Raw genomic sequence first — 24,461 nt, 5'->3', positions numbered from 1 at the left:
AAGACATGCAGTGCAAATAACTAGTATTCCCATTTAAGATCATTTTCCTTGTGGTCACAAATTACAGTACGGTGCAGTTAGAGTTATAAATATGCAGCATGTCTAGATACCAGCCATATTTTAAGCTGGAGCCCACATTGAATGAAAATGTAAACTTATCTTTACTACTGGTATGCTATTGAAATAAGATAAAAATCATACTTTTTGCACATATGTACTAAATGCATTTAATATAAACAGATATAGAAATATTACAATATAAGGCAAAACTCATTACAGCTCATCAAACTTTGCCTGTACTAGCTCTTTTAAATATGCTGCTTCTTGCTAATTTAACTGATTCATTATTTAAAAGGTTGGAGAGATAAGCAAATTAAAAATGTTCTTTATTTCTCCTGTAAGCCTTGCTTAAAATTTAAATAAAAGAATTTTTTTTCCTTGCTATCCGATGGTTGAGAGAGTCCCTTGGGAGACAGTCCTGAAGGGCAAAGGGGTCCAGGAAGGCTGGGCATTCTTAAAGAAGAAAGTCTTAAAGGCGCAGAAGCAAGCCATCCCCATATGCCGTCAGACGAACCAGCGGGGAAGACGACTGGCCTGGCTGAACAGGGATCTTTGGCTGGGACTCAGGAGAAAAAAAAGGAGAGTCTACCACTCTTGGAAGAAGGGGCAGGCATCTCAAGAAGAATACAGGGATCTTGTTAGGTCATGCAGAGATAAAATTAGGAAGGTAAAAGCCCAGCTAGAACTGAATCTGGCCACTGTTGTAAAGGATAACAAAAAATGTTTTTACAAATACATTAACAACAAAAAAAGAGCTAAGGAGAATCTCCATCCTTTATTGGATGCGAAGGGGAACATGGCAACCAAGGATGGGGAAAAGGCTGAGGTACTTAATGCCTTCTTTGCCTCAGTCTTTAATAGTCAGACCAGTTGTCCGCAGGGCATTCAGCCCCCTGAGCTGGAAGACAGGGATGGAGAGCAAAATAACCCCCCCATAATTCAGGAGGAAGCAGTTAATGACCTGCTACACCACCTGGACACTCACAAGTCTATGGGGCCGGATGGGATCCACCCGAGAGTATTGAGGGAGCTGGCAGAGGAGCTTACCAAGCCACTCTCCAACATTTATCAACAGTCCTGGTTAACAGGGGAGGTCCCAGACGACTGGAATCTTGCCAATGTGCCGCCCATCTACAAGAAGGGCCGGAAGGAGGATCCAGGGAACTACAGGCCTGTCAGCTTGACCGCGGGGAAGATAATGGAGCAGTTCATCTTGAGTGCGCTCATCAGGCAGGTGCAGGACAACCAGGGCGTCAGGCCTAGTCAGCATGGGTTCATGAAAGGCAGGTCCTGCTTGACCAACCTGATCTCCTTCTATGAACAGGTGACCCACCTAGTGGATGAGGGAAAGTCTGTGGATGTTATCTACCTGGACTTTAGTAAAGCCTTCGATGCTATCTTCCCACAGCATTCTCCTAGAGAAGCTGGCAGCTCATGGCTTAGACAGGTGCACTCTTTGCTGGGTAAAAAACTGGCTGGAAGGCCAAGCCCAGAGAGTTGTGGTGAATGGAGTTAAATCCACTTGGTGGCTGGTCACAAGTGGTGTTCCCCAGGGCTCAGTCTTGGGGCCAGTCTTGTTTCATCTCTTTATCAATGATCAGGATGAGGGGATTGAGTGCGCCCTCAGTAAGTTTGCAGATGACACCAGATAGGGCAGGAGTGTTGATCTGCTCCAGGATAGGAAGGCTCTGCAGAGGGATCTGGACAAGCTTGATTGATGGGCTGAGGCCAACTGTATGAGGTTTAAGAAGGCTCAGTGCCAGGTCCTGCACTTGGGTCGCAACAACCCCATGCAAAGCTACTGGCTTTGGGAAGAGTGGCTGGAGAGCTGCCTGGTGGAGAAGGACCTGGGGGTGCTGGTTGACAGCTGGCTGAACATGAGCCAGCAGTTGCCAGCAGTGTGCCCAGGTGGCCAAGAAGGCCAGCAACATCCTGGTTGTATCAGAAATAGCATGGCCAGCAGGACTAGGGAAGTGATTGTCCCCCCGTACTCGGTTTTGGTGAGGCCGCACCTCGAATACTGTGTTCAGTTTTGGGCCCCTTACTACAAGAAGGACGTTGAGGTGCTGGAGCGTGTCCAGAGAAGGGCAATGAAACTGGTGAAGGGTCTGGAGCACAAGTCTTACGAGGAGCAGCTGAGGAAACTGGGATTGTTTAGCCTGGAGAAAAGGAGGCTGAGGGGAGACCTTATTGCTCTCTACAGCTACCTCAAAGGAGGTTGTAGTGAGGTAGGTGTTGGTCTCTTCTCCTAAGTATCTAGCAAAAGGACAAGAGGACATGGTCTCAAGTTGCGTCAGGGGAGGTTTAGATTGGATATTAGGAAAAATTTCTTCACCTAACGCATTGTCAGTCACTGGAACAGGCTGCCCAGAGAGGTGGTGGAGTCACCATCCCTGAGGGTGTTCAAATAACATGTAGACGTGGCACTTTGGGACATGGTTTAGTAGACATGGTGGTGTTGGGTTGATGGTTGGACTTGATGATCTTAGAGGTCTTTTCCAACCTTAAAGATTCTATTCTATGATTCTAGATAATATATAATTTATAATAATTTAGGATTATTAGAATATAAGTAGGTTTGGAAGGACAAATAAATATAGTGGTCAGCCTTTTTAATGTCAAACTGTTTAGGGAAGGATATATGAATAAAAATAGAGAGTAGATAAGCTTTTGAAAAACATAATACTATCTCAGCTTTTGTAGATAGCTAGTACTTATTTATCATAGTATTTCACATTTTGCAGTGCTTAGCGCAAAAATCACATAGGCTTTGTAACTTATGTAGCAAGAGTGAAATAGAAAAAAACCTTTTTTCTGATAAAGTAACACATAAGAATATAACAGCTAATGATTCTAATAATAAAATTCAGTAACTGATTTTGGTGATTTTTAAATAGTGGTTTTATCAGAACCAGTCAGTTGTAGCACTGTTTAGAAATTAGACTTTTTATTGTAGTTTTTCTACACTTCCAAATCCATGTTTCATATTTTTTTCACCTTAGTCTTTCATGTTGCTATTATAATTGTTCGATTAATATCAGTATTAATAATCATATTGTAAACCTCATGGCACTTAACCCCAAAAAGTGTTTCTTTGCCTTGAGTTAGGCAAGCTGACTCTTACCTATTAGGGAATTATTAACTAATATGAGAGCAAGCCACATATGTCTTTCAGACTAGGAAAAACAGCCAATTGCAGATTTTCTTCATGCCTCAGAAGTCAATATTCTTTTGCTTGTGGAACAACATTATTAATACATTCACTGTTCCAACATGCTGTAAAGAACAGGTAAATAGCTCATTACAAGAAGACTGAGAGGTAGTGCAGTTGCTGGGACTTCATTCTGTGTAGATTTTGGTTTAGCTTGCTTTTCTTTAGTAGAAGATTAAGTATTAAACCAACAGAAGATGAACAGGTATGCTGTTTTTAACTACTTTTTTTTTTTTAAATCTTCCTTATTTAAGATATAAATGCAAACAGACTTGCATAATGAAAACAATGTCATAATGAAAAATGGGAATAATGTAGTTTTGTTAGGGAATATGTATGGTTATGTAAATGGTTAAATCAATAATAAAAGCCTTAAAGTAGCAACTCAGAAAAGACTTACATTAACAAAAAAGGCTGCTTAAATAATGTTAGAAACTCAATATGGTTTAGAGCAATTGCAAATATGATTTCACAGATGCTTACATTTTTATGTTCACATTTATTTCACAAGGTTAAATGAACTGCTGTTAGCACTAACAAAATTAAGTTGCATGAAGGTTTTCTGTAGGAAAAAGCCCTGCTTCTAACAGAACAGAATTTTGTGATTAAAAGTTCTGTGTAGAGGCAAAAAACCCATAATTTTTCAGGAGAAAAGAAACCTCAAAGCAAACCTGGAGTTTCTTGCTGGAGTATATCTCCCGTTATGTGCCAATGATAAGTCTTATGATATGCTCATCCTGTTTGGCCTTCCTGGAAAAAAGAGTTGCACCATAAGAAGTGTGGTCTGGCAGAAGTACTTGAAGCACCTGGAATAAAGGGAGATTTTTTTACATTTCCTTTTGTGTGTTTCTGTTTCCAAGCAAGGTATTTTTTGTCCACCCCCCAAAAATGCCCTAACTCCTTAATATCTTTAAAAATGAAATTACTTCCATTCAAATTTTGCTCTACACAAGGCAAAAGTACCTGCAGTATATATCCGTATGGTAAAAATTCTGCTCAACTTACACATGCTTGAAGATTTACCATGTTCATAATTCAGATCCTTGTTGTGTGTGATGAACCTTTTTCATTGTAGTTTCTATTTGCCAGATGTTCAGTTGCCGTTTTCCAGTAAAGTAACGTTGACTAGGGCTTAAGGAAATAAGATGAATTCTTCATTTACAGTGTTGGAGAAGGGAAAATATGCAAATACTCTTAAGTAACACTTCCTTACCGCACACACGGTTAATTGGATAAAGACGTGCTAGTGTGCATATGTGGTTCTGGGTATGTATGCCAGGAGATAAAAAAAATACAGTTTTTGACCCTGTGTATAGCTGGTAAAACCCACCTTTCTTATAAATACTGTGCTATACATTATAGAAGGGAAAGCTATGTGCAAGGAATAATGATGGTGTTATTTATGATTTATTGCGTTCTTTAGAGGACAAGCAAAAGATGGTTTGGAGGAACTGAAAGGTACCATGTATTTTCATCTGTCTACCATTGATAGTAATAATTACAATAAAGAAAGGGGAAGAAATACGTAATAGGTGTCAAATCCTATTCCTCCAGTCTCTTCCTTGGTTCACTGCATACTTTCCACTACGCAGCTTCCTGTCATTTTATATTGTTCAGTGTATACAGTGTCCTGACTGACAGTCCCACCTCTCTCAGCCTTTCCTGATATGAGAGATGTGCCAGTCTCCTGATAATGTTAGCGGCCCTTCGCTGGACTCTCTCCAGTAGCTACATGTCTCCTCTGCTGGGGAGCCCCGAACTGACCCAGCACTCCAGGTGTGGCCTCTCTAGTGCTGAGCAGAGGGTAAGGGTCACCTCCCTTGACCTGCTGGCAAAGCTGCTCCTAATGCAGCCCAGGGTACCTTGGTCTTTCTGCTGCAAGGGCACATTGCTGGCTCATGTTCAACTTGGTGTCCGCTAGGACCCCCAGGTCCTTCTTTGCAAAATCTGTTATCTATCAATACCTTTTTTATGTACCTATACTTACATATAATTTATTATAACATGGCACCTTCAGTTATTGTAAATCTACACAGAGATGAAATAATAGATATTTTAGTTTACATATACTTCACCTATGCATGTTACATGTATATGTGAGTAATGTTTTGTGCTTGATGTGACAATCCTGTTAGGAGAAATCTGCAAAGCATAGAATTTCAGTAACTGATTGATAGATGGTTTTAGTGAGACCGGAAAAAATACTGCTGCTTTCTAAACAAAACTGTTGGCAGCCACCTTTCACTTCTTATTTTTTTAGTCCATTGCTGGAAGAGTTTTTTGGAAGTAAGTCATTATGTCACATTACTGGTTTATGTAAAAACAGGCTGACAATAGAACAGTTTTTAAGAGATGTCTAGTTACTTATGGCTATGGATTAGTAGTCCCCATTTTTGCCTTTTGTGTTTGTAGCATCTTTTTTTTTTTTTTGCATTCTAACACTTCTTTTCATGGTACTGATAAATATGCAGAGAATTGAGGGAATCTCAGAAAAAAATTCCAATTAATTTGGGCATGGCTGTGATGTAATAGAAAACATTAACATGTGGGCTAGTAATGTAATTTGTCTCAATGTATTTTCTTTTTTCTTTCCTCGGCACAACTCCCAGAAACTTATTTTCTCTTTCCAAGTTCATCTCTCAGTATTTTATTTTAAAAATACAATATATTTTAACAAAATCTTTTTGTCTCCTATATTAACCTTTGATCTCCCACTTCTTGGACTTATGCTGCCAATTTTATGCTCTCCTCATTGAGAATATTTTGCAATTCTTGAGCCTGAGTTCAGGAGTACAGAGCAGTAACAGTAAACTGTAAACTAAGCTCTTTTGTTCTTTTCTTGGTTTTTTGTTTTTAACAGATGGAGTCCACAGGTTGCAAATTGTATTTAGTTGCATGGAATAGCCTTGCCAATGTAAAACACAGAGGACAAAATGTTACTTTCTTTTTTTGACTAGAATATGTAGTTGACTTATCAGTATATACTGAGCTCATCTTGAGTGTCCAACATGCTTTCAGGGAGTTATTTTTCTTTTGTCTTACTTTTCTTTGTAAATGTTACTGACATTTCGTTTTTGTCAAAATGCCCTATCTTAACTGAGAAAGGTACCGTCGAATTTTATTTTCTGGCTCTTAAAATATATTTCAGTGAGTTCAGAAAATCCATGTTACAGAAATCATGGGTGTGTCCCAAGTAGGCATAGCAACTTGTTAGTCAGCATGAGCACAAAATAAATACAATGCAGTTCAGAAAAATATGAATCACAAATACGCTGTGTACAAATTGGTTGGCGCAAAAGTTGATTTGACCAACTGTAGTGGAATATACATGTAAATAATTTAAGTACTGGAATCAGTGGAGCAGTTCCACACTATATGACACCTCAAGACAATCATACAGAGCTTGACTTTAAACCATTAATGTCCTTTCTTCTTTGTTTTGTTAACATTGTTCCAATATTTTGGAACAATATCCAGTATTTTACTCAAAGCTTTTAATTTGGCAGGAGAGGGTAAGAGTGTCAACATAAAAAGGTCTGGGACAATTGCCCAATATGCATTTCCTTCAGAGTTCTGATGCTTATTATATTTTTAAACTGTATTAGAAAATGAAATCACTTCTCTTTACTGCTGCTGTACTGTTTCCACAGTGCAGATTCAGTAACAAAACAGCTAAAATGCTACAATATGATTTGCAGACAGTAAGCACCTGTAGATACCACAATGCTGACACATTTGATCATCATGCTATGACAGTTTATTTACGCACTCAAGTTTAAAAAAAACCTCCTAAACTGTTTTTGCTGTCTGTTAATGGCTTCCAATTTACATGGATTTTAATAGGCTTTAAAATCTACCCTGAAGGCTGTTGCAATGTTTAGCAAGTAATGAAATAATTTACATTAGTCATGCTTACCATTAAAGGGTTTCCTAACTTTTGGTAGAAAGAAGCCTTGTTAGAAGCAAACATGTTACAAAAGAAGCAATTAAAACTTCTCCTGAATGGAAGTGTTTGCATTGCTGCCCTTGTCTAATTAAGAATCAATTCAGCAGATGCTTACTTTTTTTTTAGTAGAACATAGGAAAAAGATGCTTTATGCTTTTCACTTCTGTGAGACCCTGTCAAAAAACCCATTGCGTGCAGATACTGGATAATTTTGAAGCTGGAGATAATACTGGAGTGTGGTTACAATTTGGTATAATAGCTTTGCAGTGTAATGAAAAATGTCTGGTAATACCCGCCATTTTAAGATGGATATACACACTGCTGAAGTTTTATTTAGTTTAAGCAGTCAAGAATTTATCACTCGCAACACCTGATCATTAATGTATTTAATGCAGTCACCATAGAGCTAGAAGACTTGTATTTATGCTGTCTGGATTACTTGCTACCTAATACACCCTGTATTCTATCTAATACACTCTATAGGAGAAAGTATTTCTCGTGTCATGAGTTGTCTAGTACTGCTTTATTAAGATACTCACGCACAATTTCATATTAAAGGTGTTAAATTGGATAGCTATATAATCCTGAGAATTTCCATAATAAATTATTTTATATTGAGTTCTGTTTGGGTTGCATGCTGAACAGTACAACTGAGATGATTGTAAATACCTGTATTATAGGCATGTCAGTGTAATATCTAAGAAAAGTAATTTTACAGAAAAGATAATATCTTTCATTAGAAAAACTTGGAGGAGGGAGGAAGAGATGAAAAGGATTTGGGGTACACAAGTTGATTTTACCAAAAAGGTAGATGATAAATAGTGTTGCATACCTACCTCATAACCTCTTTTTTTCATCATATTAGTAAGTCAAACTATTGATAAATTTATAAAAATGTCAAGTTTAGTTTTGAAATGGTGAAGCACCTGTTAGAAGACAAAAAGTGCACAACAATGAGTAGTTATACCTGTTGTATTAAAAATCCAAAAAGTAACAGATTATTTATTTTACTTAATACATTACAGAGATACCAATGTGTTTGCTTGCCTGGATGGGAAGGAACATTTTGTGAATATGAATCAAATGAATGTAATTCAGAGCCTTGTAAAAACAATGGCACCTGCATGGATCTTTTCAACAGCTATCGGTAAGCACTGCATCTTCTCACTGTATGTTCTAGGAATGACAGACTTACACATCCAGTTGTTTTATTTCTCAGCTTGGCAAATGGAATGTTGTTACACGAAGAACTTGTGTCATGGATACACTGCTTCATTGCACATTCATTTGAAATCAGCAGATGTAATTAATTGTAGATGGAAAAGTAAAAAAAAAAGCATCAATTCAAAACACTTAGCAAGTAATGTAATCTGGAACTGTATTTTGTCAAAGAAAATAGAGGATCTCTTTCTGTCACATATGCCCTGTAAGCTCAGGAGATGCTATAAAAGTAGTGGGAGTGGACATAGTTGTACAATCTTAGATGAAGAGATTATATCATTGCTGCCACCTTGTGGCTTAAAATGACAACAAAATAGTAATTTAAAATTTACAACCACACTGTGAGAAGGCATGAGGATTTGACACTACCTGTATTATTTTTAACTCAAACGCCAATCTTGATTTCATGCGTGCATTTATGATTTAAAAACGATTTTGTTTCAGTATTATGAGCATAAGGACTCTAAACAATCTAGCAATCAGCTTCTGTTATTTATAGCCAGGGTTTACCTATATTATGATGTCAATACTAGAACAGTCCTTCTGTATCTGAATATAAGCTCTTAATAGATACTGATGTAGCTGCATAAAGAACACAGTGTAATGACTGTACACAGTACACAGTCTAGTTGCTGTGCAGTGATTATATTCCTGGTAATACAGACAATAATCAGAAAGAAAACCTACCACAGTTGAAAACAGACAAACAATTCCCCAAATAGCCAAAGATAAGTTTAACAAAGTTAAATTATATATATAACACAATTTTTTGCATTAGTTTATGTTCCGAATTTAACTGAAATAATTTGCATTATCTTAGAACTGCATTTTTATTTAGTATTAGATGTGCTATTTTGGTATAATTTTTTCCAGTACAAAAACAGAAAAAAAAAATCTAGTGAGGTTGAGAAAAATCTGTTAAATTATTTTAAATTGCCTTTTTCACTTTTTTAAGTCTATTGGGACATAAAACAATTTTTTAAAGATTTTTTTATTTTTGTAGTTCTTATTTTTGTGACATTTGTAGTTTGTAGTCTACTAATGAAAAATAATTCTATAACGTTACACTGTTTATGTCTGATTAGCAGTTACATTATGGCAGTTTGAATTCTTACGTGATCTAATGGTTGTGTAGGCAAATGTACAGTTTCACCATCCTGAAAGACAATTCTAGGTGCATGAATATTTTACAACCATGTATCATTATCTGTCCTTACATTTTACCTATTTTTTCAGCTTCTGGAAGCATTATATATATTGCAGAAGGTAACATGGCTTTTCCTGATTTTATTCATAGCTGCGTCAACTAGATTCCCTATTGTTTAATGAGAAAAAAAAAAGGCTCAAAAAGTACTTTTTCTGGATTTGGCAAATACCGAACTGTTAGAGAAAATGTTTACAAGAGAATTGGTTTGAACTGTAAGCACCACACATATTTTCCCTCACAGCTATTTGTCCTAGTTGACATAACACAGCAGGAAAATTACAGGTATGGTTGAATTACCATGATGAACCAAACAAAACCAGCTGCTTCAGAGATACCTGTAGTTGAAACTGGGAGTTGAAGATTTGGCAACCAGCAGGGAAATGAGTCTACACCAATGTTTTTGTTGCATGATCTGAAGCAATTTCATTTCAATCATTCAGTTGTCCTAGTTTATACTCACAGATGTTAAAAGAAATTCTACTTTTTTTTTTTTACAATTACTCTCAGTTAATATCAAAAAAGTATTGGTTTCTATTGTCTTTTTTAATACTTTTCAAAACTGCAGCAACAAGACAAAGTGTTCATCTCATGGTAGCTAAGCAGTGACAGTAACTAGTGTCTGATCCTGAGGACGTCCAGCCATATCTTTAAAATTAAACATAGTCCTTAGAACAGGATAACTGAATTCTAGCAGCCTAATAGAAAAGATCATTGGCGTTCTTGAGCTGTGCCTAGACATTGTTTTGGACTGGACTAGTTGGTCTGGACGAAAGTCAGGCCAGGAACTGTTTTGAGAATGCAACAGTGATAGACAACGCAATTTCCTTGTGTGTGGCCATGTTCTGGTGCTGTTTATTTTCCTGGTGTAAGTTTAGCTGCTGGATGTGATACTCAGAATTTTCTGCATTTCTTTGAAGCTGGCCACACCACTGCTGATACTTGATATCACTTCTCACTTGAATTAATGTAAAGGAGAGATAACACAGCTTTCTTTTATGCCTTTGATAATACTCATTTGTTTACTTTCTCTTAAGTATTTGCAAATCCATCTGAAAACATCAGTTCTTGAAAAACTAGATAATTCATTGTGCAAAAGCATAAAATTTTTTTTTTTAATGGAAAATAAAACCAGAAAAGAAAATAATACAAAAGCAAATATTTTTTACCAAGTTTTAAATCTGTAGTAATGAGAAGAATAATGCAAACCATAATTACTAATTAAAGCCTTCTCAGTTTCCATATTTTTATTTTAAAAAATCAGAATAAGAAATGTAAAATAAGATAGATACTGAATCAGTAGGTAAGCTGAGTTGTTAAATGTAAAGCATTTGTTACATAATTCCTGTTTCATTCCAGTTAATTTTTGTTCAGCTGATAAACTAAAAAATTTCTTTTTCTCCCTTCTCACTTTTCAGTTTGGCACATGGCACAGCAAAGAACGGAATTCAGAATAGTTTCATGCATATATTTCCAGTACCCTGTGAACCTCACTCTAATTCTCACGATAGCATAATCTCTCAAATTCTGTCTCTGAACATTTATAGACAGATGCATCCATTATCAGCTGAATTCCCTATTTTTCCTCTATCCTATTGTATCATCTCTCTTGATACTTCTGAGGTTTTGCCCTAATAACATCAAACCCTAATTAAAGCCCTTGTGTCTCCTTTACTGGTACCAATTTACAAGGAAACTTAAAGTGAAAATATCTTCAACTCTTCCTGCAAAATAATAGGCAATGTAGTTTTATGGATGAACAGGTGTTTCTAATGACATAGAATAGTTTGGAATTTGGCTGTAATCATAATGACATTAAAACTTGGGAGAATTAACCAAGTGTTTTTCCAAAATACTCAATTCTTTCTGTATATCCATATTGAATCCCACAGATACGTGCTATTTGCCATTTTGTCAGTATTCATTGTTGAGGTTGTTACAAAGAATAAAGATAGTAAGTGTGTTGTTGCTGCTTTCTTTTTATATACCAATGGACTTTTCCATACTAACCAGGAAATTAGGCTTACTTAAGTATATTTCCTTATGCTATTGGTCTCATATTCTTTATAACACTTTTAATGTTTGCTTCAGTAGGGAAAAGTTATCCTTTGTCAGGTTGAATCCATCCATTGAGATACAATTTTATAATCTCTGTGTAAATTGAAGACCAGTTCTATTTTTATACCTGTATTTTATCCTTTCTCCTCTTTGTTACTTTTTTTTTAACATTTTCCTTTTTTAAAAACTGAAATACAGAATAGTCATCCTTACAGTATCTTTGTTCACTGATTGGGACTGATGCTGACTGTGTTAGTCAAACAGTGCCAGTCCTTAGCACCAGAGCTCTATCCAGAATCTCTACTCCTTGTGACTTTACTATGAAGTATAAATTGCTTTCATCGTAACTTCATTAAAGATAAGTTTGTTACAAATGAATATATAGATGCATATATTAGTTAGGAAATTCGTGATCTCTGTGATCTTTATTTAAAAAGACTGACAAACTATGCAATTTCCAAACTTCAGAATGACTCTTTACTGGATTGCTGATATTCATTAACATTACACATTGTCAAAGGTTAATTCTTAATCACTGTTAATTATTATCATTGCATGTACAACACCATTAGTCCTTACCATTAGAAACTTTACAAGCTAATAGTATTTTCATTATATAGCTATATTTATGTGTCATTTATATTTGTAAAATAGTGCAATACTATGGAAATGATGCTGTTTAGTTAGCTCTGCTGACTGTGGCTGTTGATAGTTCTTAGTTGCTGAGGTCAAGGTAGTCAGTCCTTAGAGTTCTTCAGTGAGGGAACCAGGAACCACGGTGGCCTGTCTTCTTTTTTCCCTGTCTTTCCTCATTATCATCAATATTTTGTGCTTCCTGCCTCGTCTCCAAAAGAAAACTGTGATCTTACCTGCCCTTGACATCTTACTTTTGAAATGGGGACCCCTTCTTGTTTCACTTACCTTTGCAGACACAGACATCTTTCCTGCCTGGTCATTCTTATCCTTCAGATTTTCCTTCTGGCACATGTTTTCTTACACCCTTTTTGTGCAGCTATATCACAGGTCTCCACTTGCCCCTTCACAGTTAGAGATATTATTTATATATTTAAGCCCAGTTGTGTTACAAAATGCTGTAAGTGTTGTCACAGTATTAGGAAATGCTTACTCATTTTCTCCAGTTACGCTATTTTAGTGTGCTTATGTCTGGAACAAATACAAAGTACAGTTTCTTTAGCCTGCTTCTGAGCACCCTTTTTTGGGTGCAGTGGTGCTGCTCTTTGGCTACACATGATACAGATCTGAGTTTTGTCTAACATTATGACTGGGTCACATGTGGGTACTCAGTAAAAAACTGTAGATAGTTTTGTAATGTTATTTGTATGCCTCTAACTCCAGGAGCTAGCTTTTTCTTTTCAGACATGGCTGGCGCTGAAACACCTTTCTCACTAACTTCTCCAAAGACAAAAGTAGGTAAATGCCAGTGTCACCTTTTAAAATGAGGCTGAAGTTCCTTAAGCACTTGTGAGAAATTACTGATAATGTACAAAAATATTGTCTGTGTTAAATGCTTGTCATTTAAACCCTTTTGTTGTTTATCCTGTCCTGTAAGAGGCCTTGTTTTTTCCTATTTCCCTTTAGGCTACAGTTTGAAATACTGAGTTGTGTTTGCAGTGGAGGATCTTTTGAGAAATTTCAGAACTCATCTTAAACTGTGCTGGTCTTCCTTAGCAATGCTTTTTCAATTAGTAACCATGCCACAATCATCTTTCTTCATCTTTACTTAGATAGTAATTTAGACCAGCTGACAATTTGGGTAATTATACTGTCAACCAGAGTTAGACTTACTCCATCTCCTTCCTGTTACTTTCTCAGTCCATTCCCAAATACAACATCTCACCCTGTAGCTCTGCTCTTTGCCTCTTAGCATTTGAAACCACATCTTCTTTTCAGAATAAAAAAAATAGTTTTTCATTGGTGTAACTGTCATCTACCTGCTCTGAGTCCTTAAAAAAGGACCAGTCTTAAATCATTAGAGTGTTTTCAGTGTTATGCATACCATGAACTTTAATTGTACTGTTACAGAAAAGCAGCATACTGTTTTGCTCTTTTTTTTTTTCCTTCTGGAGAGGATTTATTTGGAAAAGCAAAGTTAAAATCAGGTTCTGTATTTTGTATTCTCTCAGAACTATGCAAGAATTGTTCTGTGCTACATTGTATGAGCAGGTGATTCCTAAATTAGGGATGGGTGAATATCTGAAAGATCCAGAAGTAAAAGAATGCATATTTATGCAGTATATTTTTAAGATATGCTTATTTCTAAATGAATGGATTTTAAACTACCATGGAATTCAAAAGTAAATTGTGATATGATTATAATTTGAATGCTAAGTTCAGTCTGCCTTCTGTTTTTACTGGCACTCCTTTAAACTACTGCTATACTTTTTCTTACTTTTTCTCCCCAGAAGCAGTAAACAGCTTTTCCCACAGATGGGGATCAGCTTGGCATTTAATGGTCCCAGATGCCAAACTCTGGAACATTTTTTTGCAAGCAGCATCTGGCTTCTTAGCTGGCATTTCTTCAGGGTTCTTTGGCCAGCTCTTCCTCTCTTGCTGCAGAGACGTTTCCCAAAACATTTGTCTGTTGCGCTTCCGACTTTAGTTCTGACTTGTAATTTATTTTTTTTTCATCCTAGTACCAAGTTATGTATGCACCTCATACTCAAAACCATCTTCAAAAGATTTATATGGACAGTCAGGAGATTTATTAATGAATTAGATAAATTTGTGAAAGCGCAAACAAGTGTTTCCTCCAAAGATAGCAAGAGGTTTATAGTTTCATCTCTGGTAATACTGCTAACAACTGGAAATGCGTAGTGTGCTGCTTGTTATACTACAGTGCATGAAATCAGCTTTAGGGTTTTTGTTGCCTTAGGCAAACAACAAAATATTGCTGTGCCATCTCAGTAGCATCTACTAAAAAGTCACTGACATTTTGCACCCTTTAGGTATATTTTGGCCATTATTCAACAGTTTTCTGAAAGGACAGTAGCATTTTTATTCAAAATCCCAGTGAAACATGAAATTTAAACCAACACATAGTAAGTACCTGGAAAATACCCTTCCAACCAAGCTCATCAACTTCTCCGTCCTGAACAATAGAATTTCTCCTTCTGGTATATTTAATCATCAGGTGATGTATTTTAAATAATTATTTTGTAATATCTTTCAGTTGCAGACACCCAAAGAGACATGAAATGATCATTTGATGAACTCACAGGTTAAAAGGAGGGAGTACAAAACAGTTTCTAAAATAATGAGGTACCTGAGGCATAGCTTTGAGAGTGCAGGAATTTTACATAAAAGTTGTCCAAATTCATCATAGCTGTAGGGGAGTTAAACACTTTCAATGTAAATAATGTACAAATACATGAGCACAGCTAACAGAGCTAACAAATGAAGCAGTTTGCACAGCAGTTTCTGGGCTCTGGCTTGAGATATGCTAGATTTTCTGAGGTCATCAGAGGACTGCTATGAACTCTTTGAGGAGCTTCAGGGTGCCTGCTGCTCCTGGAAAGGGTAGCTACAGGAGGCTATAACTGCTAGCAAGCTGTAGCAGTTTCCCACAAGCTTTGTTGTCAACTTTTCTTGATTGATGGGGACTTGTTAGCTTTTTGTTTCCAGATGACTCCTCTTTAGGGACAGTCAAGCTTCCTTTCAGAAAATGCTAGGAAGAGTGTATGTAACTACCAAGCCTAGAGCACAGCCAACAGAGGCAGTAGTGTAGAAGGGGGCCAGAAACTGTGTACTTAGGTAGTGAGTACCTAAGGTCAGGGCAGTATCCCTGACCATCTGCAGGAGCAACTACCTCAGCACAGTAGAGAACTCAAACCAGACTGAGCTCCTCAGGTGGTATGTAGTTCTGAAGGTCTGGGGCTGCAGAGATGTCTGGGGCCTCTTGCTGAGGCTGGGACCAGAAGATACAGTGTCCTTGCCTGCAGGAGGTACTTGTGCGCTGGAGGAGGATCTGTGCTGCCAAGTAGATTAGCTGCAGGAGGCGGTCAGCAGACTGTGCAGCTTCAGAGATGGTAACAACATCATATTTTGCAAGACCCTGATACAAGAACCTGAAGTCCTAACCATAGCGAAGGAGGACCAGGCAGAGCCTGTGCTTAGGAGGCTTGGAAATGGAGACTCCAGTGATGATGAAGGCTGGAAGCTTGTGACATCAACAATAGGATGAGGGCTTCTGTCCTATTTGCAGCTCTGCAGCTGCAGAGTAGGTTCAGTGACCTGGTAGCAGAGGAGGGACTGGAAGCTCTGTCCAGTGAGGCATCCGAATCAGCTGAACCTGAGCCATGAGGTAGCACTGGGAGGAAAGGGTGAGTGAGTGTACTGGCAGATGCCCTGCTACAGGATCCTGGTAGGATGTATCACAAGTATCAGTATGTATCAGTCCTGAGGGAGCTGACTGATGTCATTGCAAGGCCACTCTTGATTATGGTCTTGGTGACTGGGAGAGGTTGCTGAGGATTGAAAGAAAGAAAATGGAAATATGCCAGAGAATGGAATGGAAAAAGGCAGAAAAAGGAAGGCCAGAAATGGAAAATGTCACTGCTATCTTCAGGAGAGGCAAGAAGTAGGATCTGGGAAACTGTGAAGGCCAAGAGCATCCTGGGCTGCATTAGGAAGAACATCAACAGCATGTTGAGGGAGATGATCCTTCCCCTCTACTCAGTACTTGTACAGTACATCTGGAGTGCCATGTCTTCCTCTGGACTCCCCAGTACAAGCGAGACATGGACTGGAACACCTCCATATGAGGAAATGCAGAAAGAGCTGGGACTGTTTAGCCTGGAGAAGAGAAGGCTTAGCAGGCTAAATGTGTGTACTACTGGGGGACAAGGGGACAGGGAGAGGGCACAGATAAAGAAGACAGAGTCAGATTCTTCTCAGTGGTGCCCAGTCAAAGGACTAGAGGCAACAGGCCTCAACAAACAAATACAGGAAAGTCCATTTAAATGTAAGAAAAATATTTTTTTTCTTTACTGTTAGGGTGATTGAACGCTGGAACAGGTCGCTCAGAAAGGTTGTGGAGTGCCATCCTTGGAGATAGCCAAAATGCAACTGGACAAGGTCCTGAGCAAGCCTGCTGTAATTGACCCTGGTGTGAGCAGGGGGTTTGAACTAGATGATCTCCAAAGGTCCCTTCCAACCTCAATGATTTTGTGCACTTCTATTTCTTTCTGATATTATCCAGGTTTTTTGTCTGTTTATATTCAGAGTTCCCTCAAAGTTTGGGCACAAGTAAAATTGACAGTAAAATTCAGCAAAAGTATACATAAACATATACACCAGTTACTCTGCACTTCAAATCTCTTTTAAATTTGGTCTACTCTTATGCTTAATGTATGTGAAATATATGCAATTTCATATTTGCAGTTTTTCAGTTCTGGTATGTATTTTGGGATTCTGACATTTTTAAATAGCAAGTTTCATATATGTCCATAAACTAAGATCATAGAATCATAGAATGGTTTGGGTTGAAGGAAACCTCAAAAATCATCTAGTTCAAACCCCCCTGCCCTGGGCAGGGAGACCCCCCACTACACCAGGTTGCCCAAAGCCCCATCCAGCCTGGCCTTGAACACTGCCAGGGAGGGGGCCATCCACAACCTCTCTGGGCAACTGGTTCCAGTGCCTCACCACTCTAAAGAATTTCTTTCTAATATCTAATCTAAATTGACCCTCCTTCAGCTTAAACCCATTACACCTTGTTCTGTGACTACCCTCCCTGATAAACAGTCCCTCACCATCTTTCCTGTAGGCCCCTTCAGGTACTGGAAGATGTTTATCATACATGTAATTATTGTAGTTAGGAATAATAAAAAAGTGGACTACATAAGATTTGTATGGAAACCTTCAAAAGACAAACATGAAGGAAAGGGCTAAAGAAGAAAGAAAGACTGAACTGTGCTTCTGTTGTGTTTCATTTCTCCTCTGGTGGCTGAAATGAGAATGCAGAAAAAAACCCATGGATGTAAACTTTGCTTTCATTTTTTTCTCCCACAGATGATGAGATGGGGTGGGATGGAGGTGCCAGTTTCTGTAAGCATAGGTTGGAATAATTTGTAACAGATTTGGAGAAGAAATACTGAGTTGTACCGATTCTTATCCCTGCACTGACAGGGTGTGGAGAACAGGCAGGCTGATTGTCCTTTTGCTTTTGAGGAAAAGCCTTAGGGTAAATTCTTAGAGCACATGGACGTATTTCTTGTCTTTCCTCAAGCCTAAGCTCCTTGACTTCAGGATCACCGCTGAAGAGAAAATGCACAGAAAAGTGGACACATGCAATTGGAAGTACACTAGGAGTGAGGACCAAAGGAGAAATCTGCCAGTCATCTGCAAGGAGCAGTTTTAAAAATGTACAGGCACACACTGAACAGCCTGAAGTGTATATTAACAGGTGAATTCAGTACTTTGGTGCATGTAAAAGACATAGAAATGATTTGCATCTAAGCATAAAGAAAGATTAAAAATAGTAGTAGTCAAATAGTTTTGCAGAGGTGGAAGAATTGACTCTGCAGGAGTTTCCTAAAACTGGGTTAGAAAACTTCATGGAATTCCTTTCTAAAAAAGGAACTGTTCAACAAATAAATTCAGAATTTGCTCAAAGGCATTGAGGCAAAGGAAGCAGAGGTTTAGAGAAACAGTTTGGACAATCTCAGAATATTCCTATTGTTCAGGCTTGAAGATAAGATGGTGGTACGTTAGAAGGCAAGTATATGAGCTATAGTGCTGTTGAAATAGGGGATGAACCTTAAGGAGAAGTGTGAGAGAGATAGAAAGCTGGGTGCTCATAGTGAGGTTTGGTCTAATAAATTAAAATGATAGAACAAGAAAGATGCCTTATTGACTTGAATGCAAATGACAACAGGTAGCATTGTTTCTTTGACTATTTTTAAAAATTTATTTATTTTGCCATAACCTGTTTATGGTTACCATGAAGTGAGTTACGTGACATGTAATACTTGGCATTTTTCTACCTGACAGATCTTAGATGGAAGTCATCCCCCCCATTGTGTTATATAGCAATGATATTTGAATTGAGTGGCTTGTCTTCTATAGCTACAGTTCTAGGCAATAACAAAACTGCTGCCACCACTAAGCATTCTTCGTCGGGGGACAGTGAGAATTAGAACTAGAGTGGATAGAAATAGATAGGCAGTGAACAGAAGAATGGCTGAAAAGGTTTGCAAGACAGACTTCAGTACTTCATTATCTCTAATCCAAATCTGCTATAATGCTTCTGTTGCAGGTGATTTGTAATAGACTCAGTTTTGCTTGTTCTTTTGCCCTTCATTTAAGTTACCTAAAAGCACATTCACTTTTTTTATTCAGGAAACCTTAGTAAAACAGGAAGTTTAAACAAACAAACAAAAAACAAAAAATGGTGCTGACACTTTAAAAATGGATCATTAGAAATAAATGGGAAAACCATCTGTCATTGTTAGCTACAGATTAGATGTTTCATGCATCGGCAGCGTCTAATACGTGCACAAAGGAACAAAATTTAGAAAGGATTATGGGCATTGCTGCTGACATTATATCCTGTTGAACCATGGAGAATGGGTAATAAACAGTTCCACATAAAAGGACAGGATGTAGATCCTCATTCTTACTATAAAATCTGTATTTTTTCCCTTTGATTTGAAAGGACATTAGTAAAACTTACATGTTGCACATGTTAGAACAAACTTAATCGGTTTCATAGGTATTGTTCCTTTTACTTATGTACCTTAAAGCAATTCTGAAGTGGTTAAGAGTCAAAATTTTTGTAAATTAATTGTCTTGGTTTTAATGTCAAGGTGTTACCCATGTTTATACTAAAATAACTTTCCAGCCAAAGCAAAAGCAAGGTTTCATCTTCAGTTTTGAGGCATTTTCTTTTGAAGTAGAGAAAGATTTTTAGAGACTAGCAGTCACAATTTCCTTATTAGTAACAACATGCAAGACTATTTTGCAGACCGCATTTTCTCTGTTTTGGGAGATAAGAGAGAGAAAATGAAGCTTGACTGTGTATTTAGTTGTAGTGTAGGTGAATACATTTTAGTTATGTCAAGCAGTTCAGTAGTGAAATACTATCTAGCCCAGACAGCATTGATTTTCATCAGTGGTGCTCAGATACCTTAGATGAGTAGATTATATTGCTGTCGTTAGGTCACTGGGGTGATGAAGATAACATATACGAAAAAGAATTCTGCAAGACTATTAACAGAATAAAGTCTGGCATATGTGAAACTGGCAGTATATGGCCTATAGCTAATGGAAGCAAAAAGATAGTTTTGGATGTGTGGGGTTTTTTTTGGTTTTTTCCATTTAAGATGTGATAAATTAAGACTTTTCTTTTAAAAAAATCTTTTTTTTTTAAAGATTGTGCTAGCGACTACAAAATTGTTTTTGAAGAAGAGCATAATTGTATGTTTAGAAAATAAACGTTTGAAAAAGTATGAGCTATTCAGCTAAAGCAGTTGCATCTTTCAAATTACTGCTTCTATATGATGGTACAATATGAAATATATGTATACATGTACAAATTATGTGAAATGGTTCTAGTATAAGTAAACTGTATACAATATGTAATTAGAAAATCGGTATCATCTTCCCCACCACTAGTTTCTATAGATAATCGAATTTTAGTTAATAGTCTTTTTGGGGTTGTCTGGGATTTAAACTGTTATGTTCTGTTAGATCAATAGAAGTATTATAGGAAAGTTTATTTAGACTGCATTACAGATAGTACACTATTAGAGGTCCTCTATAAAGCAATGCTCGCTCTTCAACAATAGCAAGCGGACTAATGCAGGATCTGTAATTATCATCTTTGCTTCCACCAAATGCCAGTTTGGATGTGTGAAAAATATCTATCACAGTTATAATAGGAAGCCTTTATCTTTGAAGGTCACAAGTAGAAAAAAGGGAGCACAAATACAAAAGTCACACCTCTCTATGAGCATCCATAAGTATTGTTATGTATATCTCTTAAGCTTATTCATTTGCTATCTGGAAGGGGCAGTCATAAAATTTTCATAGGTTTGCTCTATTGAAATAATGAGACAGCCATAGTAGAAAGTTAGATTGTATATCTTACAGTAGATATCAGAGGTAGATAAAGACATGACTGACTCTTGGAGACCAATTGAAAATAATTTTTGTTGTTTACTTTTATAGTTTTATATCAGAACAATAATCTTTTCAAGGACAAAGCTATTTTTGAAATGCTGGTTGCCAGGACATGACAATTTGAATTTTGCTTTGTAACGGAATCTGTAGTAGGGAAGTATCTACCTCTTCTTGTGAGTGCAGTACTTGAGCAGCTTGCTTATTTATTTGTTTGTTTATTTAAACATTGAGAAATACTGTCTGAGTTGAACTTAAAAATATTTACTTTTGGTCTTTTCCTGTTGTTTATATGCTTGGAATTTGTGGCACTCCTTCATAAAATATTTCATGGGTTTACTTAAATAATTCTTCTTTGGCGGACTTAAGCAAGACCTGTGTTAGGTGATCTTTGATAAATTTAGTTGTGGCAAAATGAAATGTTACTGCCTCAGTTATTTGTTGGAGGCTACAATCCTCATACATGATTAGGTGAATAGTAAAAGATTATAATTTGGCATAGTAGTTTAAAACATTAATGAAGGTCAGCTTGTGCAAAACCTTTTTTCTTTTCTTTCTATTATTCTAATAACAAATGTGAGAACAGAGGCATCCTTGCTTCTTAACCTTTTTCTAAAGTCCTTTATAGACTGCCAGTATTGATGATGACAAACTCTGTAGCTGTTCCAGCTGTTTTATTTTCTATAGGCTCTTTTGAAAAATCTTAGTTTATAATGTTGAAATTAGCATTATGAGAGTTGTTCACATGCTAAACGATTCACCAGGTAAACTTTGATGTACAATCGACTACTACTGAGTAATGAAAATGTTTGAATAGTGCTCTTAAAATGTATAAACATTGGTACTATATGGTGAAGTGATGTCCTGATGACCTGATATGTTCTGCTATACTAAATACTGCAGCTATCCTTGGTTATCAGTTGTTTACAGGCAGCTAATTGATTCTAGGCATAAAGTATTCAATGTGTTCTATATTTGGAATGGAAAAAAAAGACCACTGTTTAACATGGAACATTACTCAGTTTGTTCAAAGACATGTTTTTTTATGCCATTGCTTCCATTCCTGGGTTTAATAGTGCTTTAATGTCAGACTGAGCCAAAGACATACAGTTTCTTCTGTGGTATACCTCCTTGGAGTTTGAGTAGACCCAAGGTAAAGATGAAGTGACAATCCTGAAAGTAGCTTAAAAAATAAGCATAGAACATTGGAAAAAAAGATGATAAAGACATCTTGCTTAAATGACAAAAGTCTGCACAGAGTTCAGAAGCAGTCAGAAATGTGAGGGAGAGAAATGTTTGTCTCATCCATTCAAACCATTCAAATCATTATGCAGAGACTATTTGCATAGACTTCTGAATGGGTGTGCATTACATTCAATTATTTTTTGTGTCAGATTTTCTAAATGTCTCAGTAACCTATCTTCAGGGTTAGATACATATTGTGCTTCATAAAATTTCAGAGTTGCAGTATGCCATCTACCACTTCATGTTGCTGTGCTAATTATTACTAATGAAGATTAGCAATTGTAATTACCTTTACTTGATCGTCTTTTGTTGCCTGTGGTGAAAGGAACAGACCAGGAAAGATCTCCATTCCTCCCTTAGAGCAAAACTACCTTCCGTTGTTAGGACTCTACCTGAAGAGTTCATTTTTCTTTTCTGTAATTGGTGCCATTTCTGTCTACTAGGTGCAGAGCTTTGAGGTGAATTGACAGAACTACTGTTGCATTGCTAAACTTTCCAGATTTAACAAATATCTCACCCACAGGGGCTGTTACCTGCTTGCAGGTGATAGCTTTTATTTTTTCAGTGCAGCATTCTTTTTCCTTTCATATTTCTCAGGTCAAAGAGGGCTTGTCTCAAAATCAATGACTAAACAACAGTAAGAGTTACCTGTAACTCTCAGAAAATATCAGAGCAATACTAAACTGAAAAAAGGCATCAAGCTAATTTCCATATCAACTAGGCTCTTTACAATGAAATCTAGTAGAGAGGAAGCGGTTTCCAAGGGGAATAGTGCTGAAGGTACCAGTTTCCATAGGTGCAGCAATAAACCTAGTACTACCAGATTTGTCATCAAAGACTGACATTAAGATAGAGGAGCACAAGCAAACAGGCAACTAGGGAGATGGAAGCCTTTTGTTCAGGAATCCTTCAAAGATGGAGAGTCTTCTAGATAGCTGATTTATTCAACATCTGGCTCTAACAGATTAACTTTATATAACATCAGCTTCTTAGACACAGCATGACAACTGATTCCCTCTGATTCTTGAAAGAATGAAGTAATACTTTTTTTCTCTACCAAAGTGAATCAGTACCATCCAAGATACTGGAGGTAGATTCTTTACTTACTATTCACTGTAGTGTTGATTTAGGGATACTATGTTTTCACAAAGGAAGGTTTTTCTCTCTGGCAGACTCAATCTTTGGAGAAATGTTGCCTGTTAAAAAGGATGCAAATTATGTACTTTCCCCCAGATTGCTGGATGGGATCTTGAGTTACATTGTTGCTGTTGTAGTGATTGTTGTTGTTCCAGTGTGGGATGAAGTATGCATAGGCAAAGAATGCAGCTCTTGATGTTAGTGACAACAGATGATAGGATAAAAAGGAATGTATGTCCTTTTCCCTTTCCATTTTGTCAGGAACAGAAGGAAGTCTAAAGCAGGTTTACTTAATAGATGATGTTACTGAAAAGAGCAGCCTCACATGCCAGAATGCATAAACACCCTATATGGGGGTCTGCAGTAATTCAAGAAATTAACGCTGCTACTCAGAAAATGGTTTTACACACTGAACACAAATTTAGACAGATGTTTCTTTCTCTTTACTCTTCCTTGTGTGCTAACTTGCTAAGCTGCATTCCAAAATTTTCACATGACTGTGACACCCTTCTGATATAACTTGGGGAATTTAGGAGAAGGAAGTTCCTGGTTTTTTTAAGGGTTGATTTGGTATTTTTTACGCTTTTTATAATTTCTTCTAAAAATCTTGAGCATGGTAAGTAGTTTTTCCTAGCACCCTACATAATAATCAAAACTGTAAAGCAAAAGTAAAAAAAATACTCCCAAAACATGAAAAACTTCTTTTTGTAATTTTTAATGATTTCCTGTGGCATCTAAAATAGGAGTTTCAGGAGATAAGACTGATGGGAGGGCACTTCACCATTTTCTATGTGGTCATGGTCTGTGAACAAGACGGTTGATACCAAGCCGTATTGTATTTTCTGGTTCCAAGCCATACAACCTGAGTGACAGTGATTCTCAGTTTTACTTATTGTCTTCCTTAATTAAAAGTATTCAAAGTATTTGGTGTTTCTGCTTTTTTTTAAGCACAAACATTCATTCTAATGAGACTGCCCTCTAGTGACTGTTTTCCTGGTGATTTTTAATTATTTTAGTATTTCCCAGCCAAAACAGAACACAATTTAGTTTCATCTGGCTTTGTAGATAGGAGGATTTGCTGCAAAATCCTTCTTGAGATAAATATGCAAATAGTTTTATTGATATGAAAAGGAACTGAGTGTACCTCTTTGCTGTGGTCCAGTAGTCTGAAAGTTGGATCCAGTCTGATATATGATGTATCTTGTATTTTGATTTAGGAAAACGGAAAAAAAAAAGCTGCA

General features: G+C 37.1%; 1 protein-coding gene across 1 annotated transcript in view; it reads left to right on the top strand.

The window, feature by feature from the left end:
* EYS (eyes shut homolog) overlaps positions 1-24,461 on the top strand; it is a 916,770-nt gene that overhangs the window by 354,969 nt on the left and 537,340 nt on the right. The window contains exon 22 of the mRNA XM_054819879.1: positions 8,243-8,364. Within this exon, the coding sequence (XP_054675854.1) occupies positions 8,243-8,364 (122 nt within the window). The remainder of the gene's footprint in view (positions 1-8,242; positions 8,365-24,461) is intronic.

The sequence above is a fragment of the Grus americana genome, chromosome 3, assembly GCF_028858705.1.
Source record: "Grus americana isolate bGruAme1 chromosome 3, bGruAme1.mat, whole genome shotgun sequence".
Classification (NCBI taxonomy): Eukaryota; Metazoa; Chordata; class Aves; order Gruiformes; family Gruidae; genus Grus; species Grus americana.
This window is presented reverse-complemented; position numbering and strand designations above follow the sequence as displayed.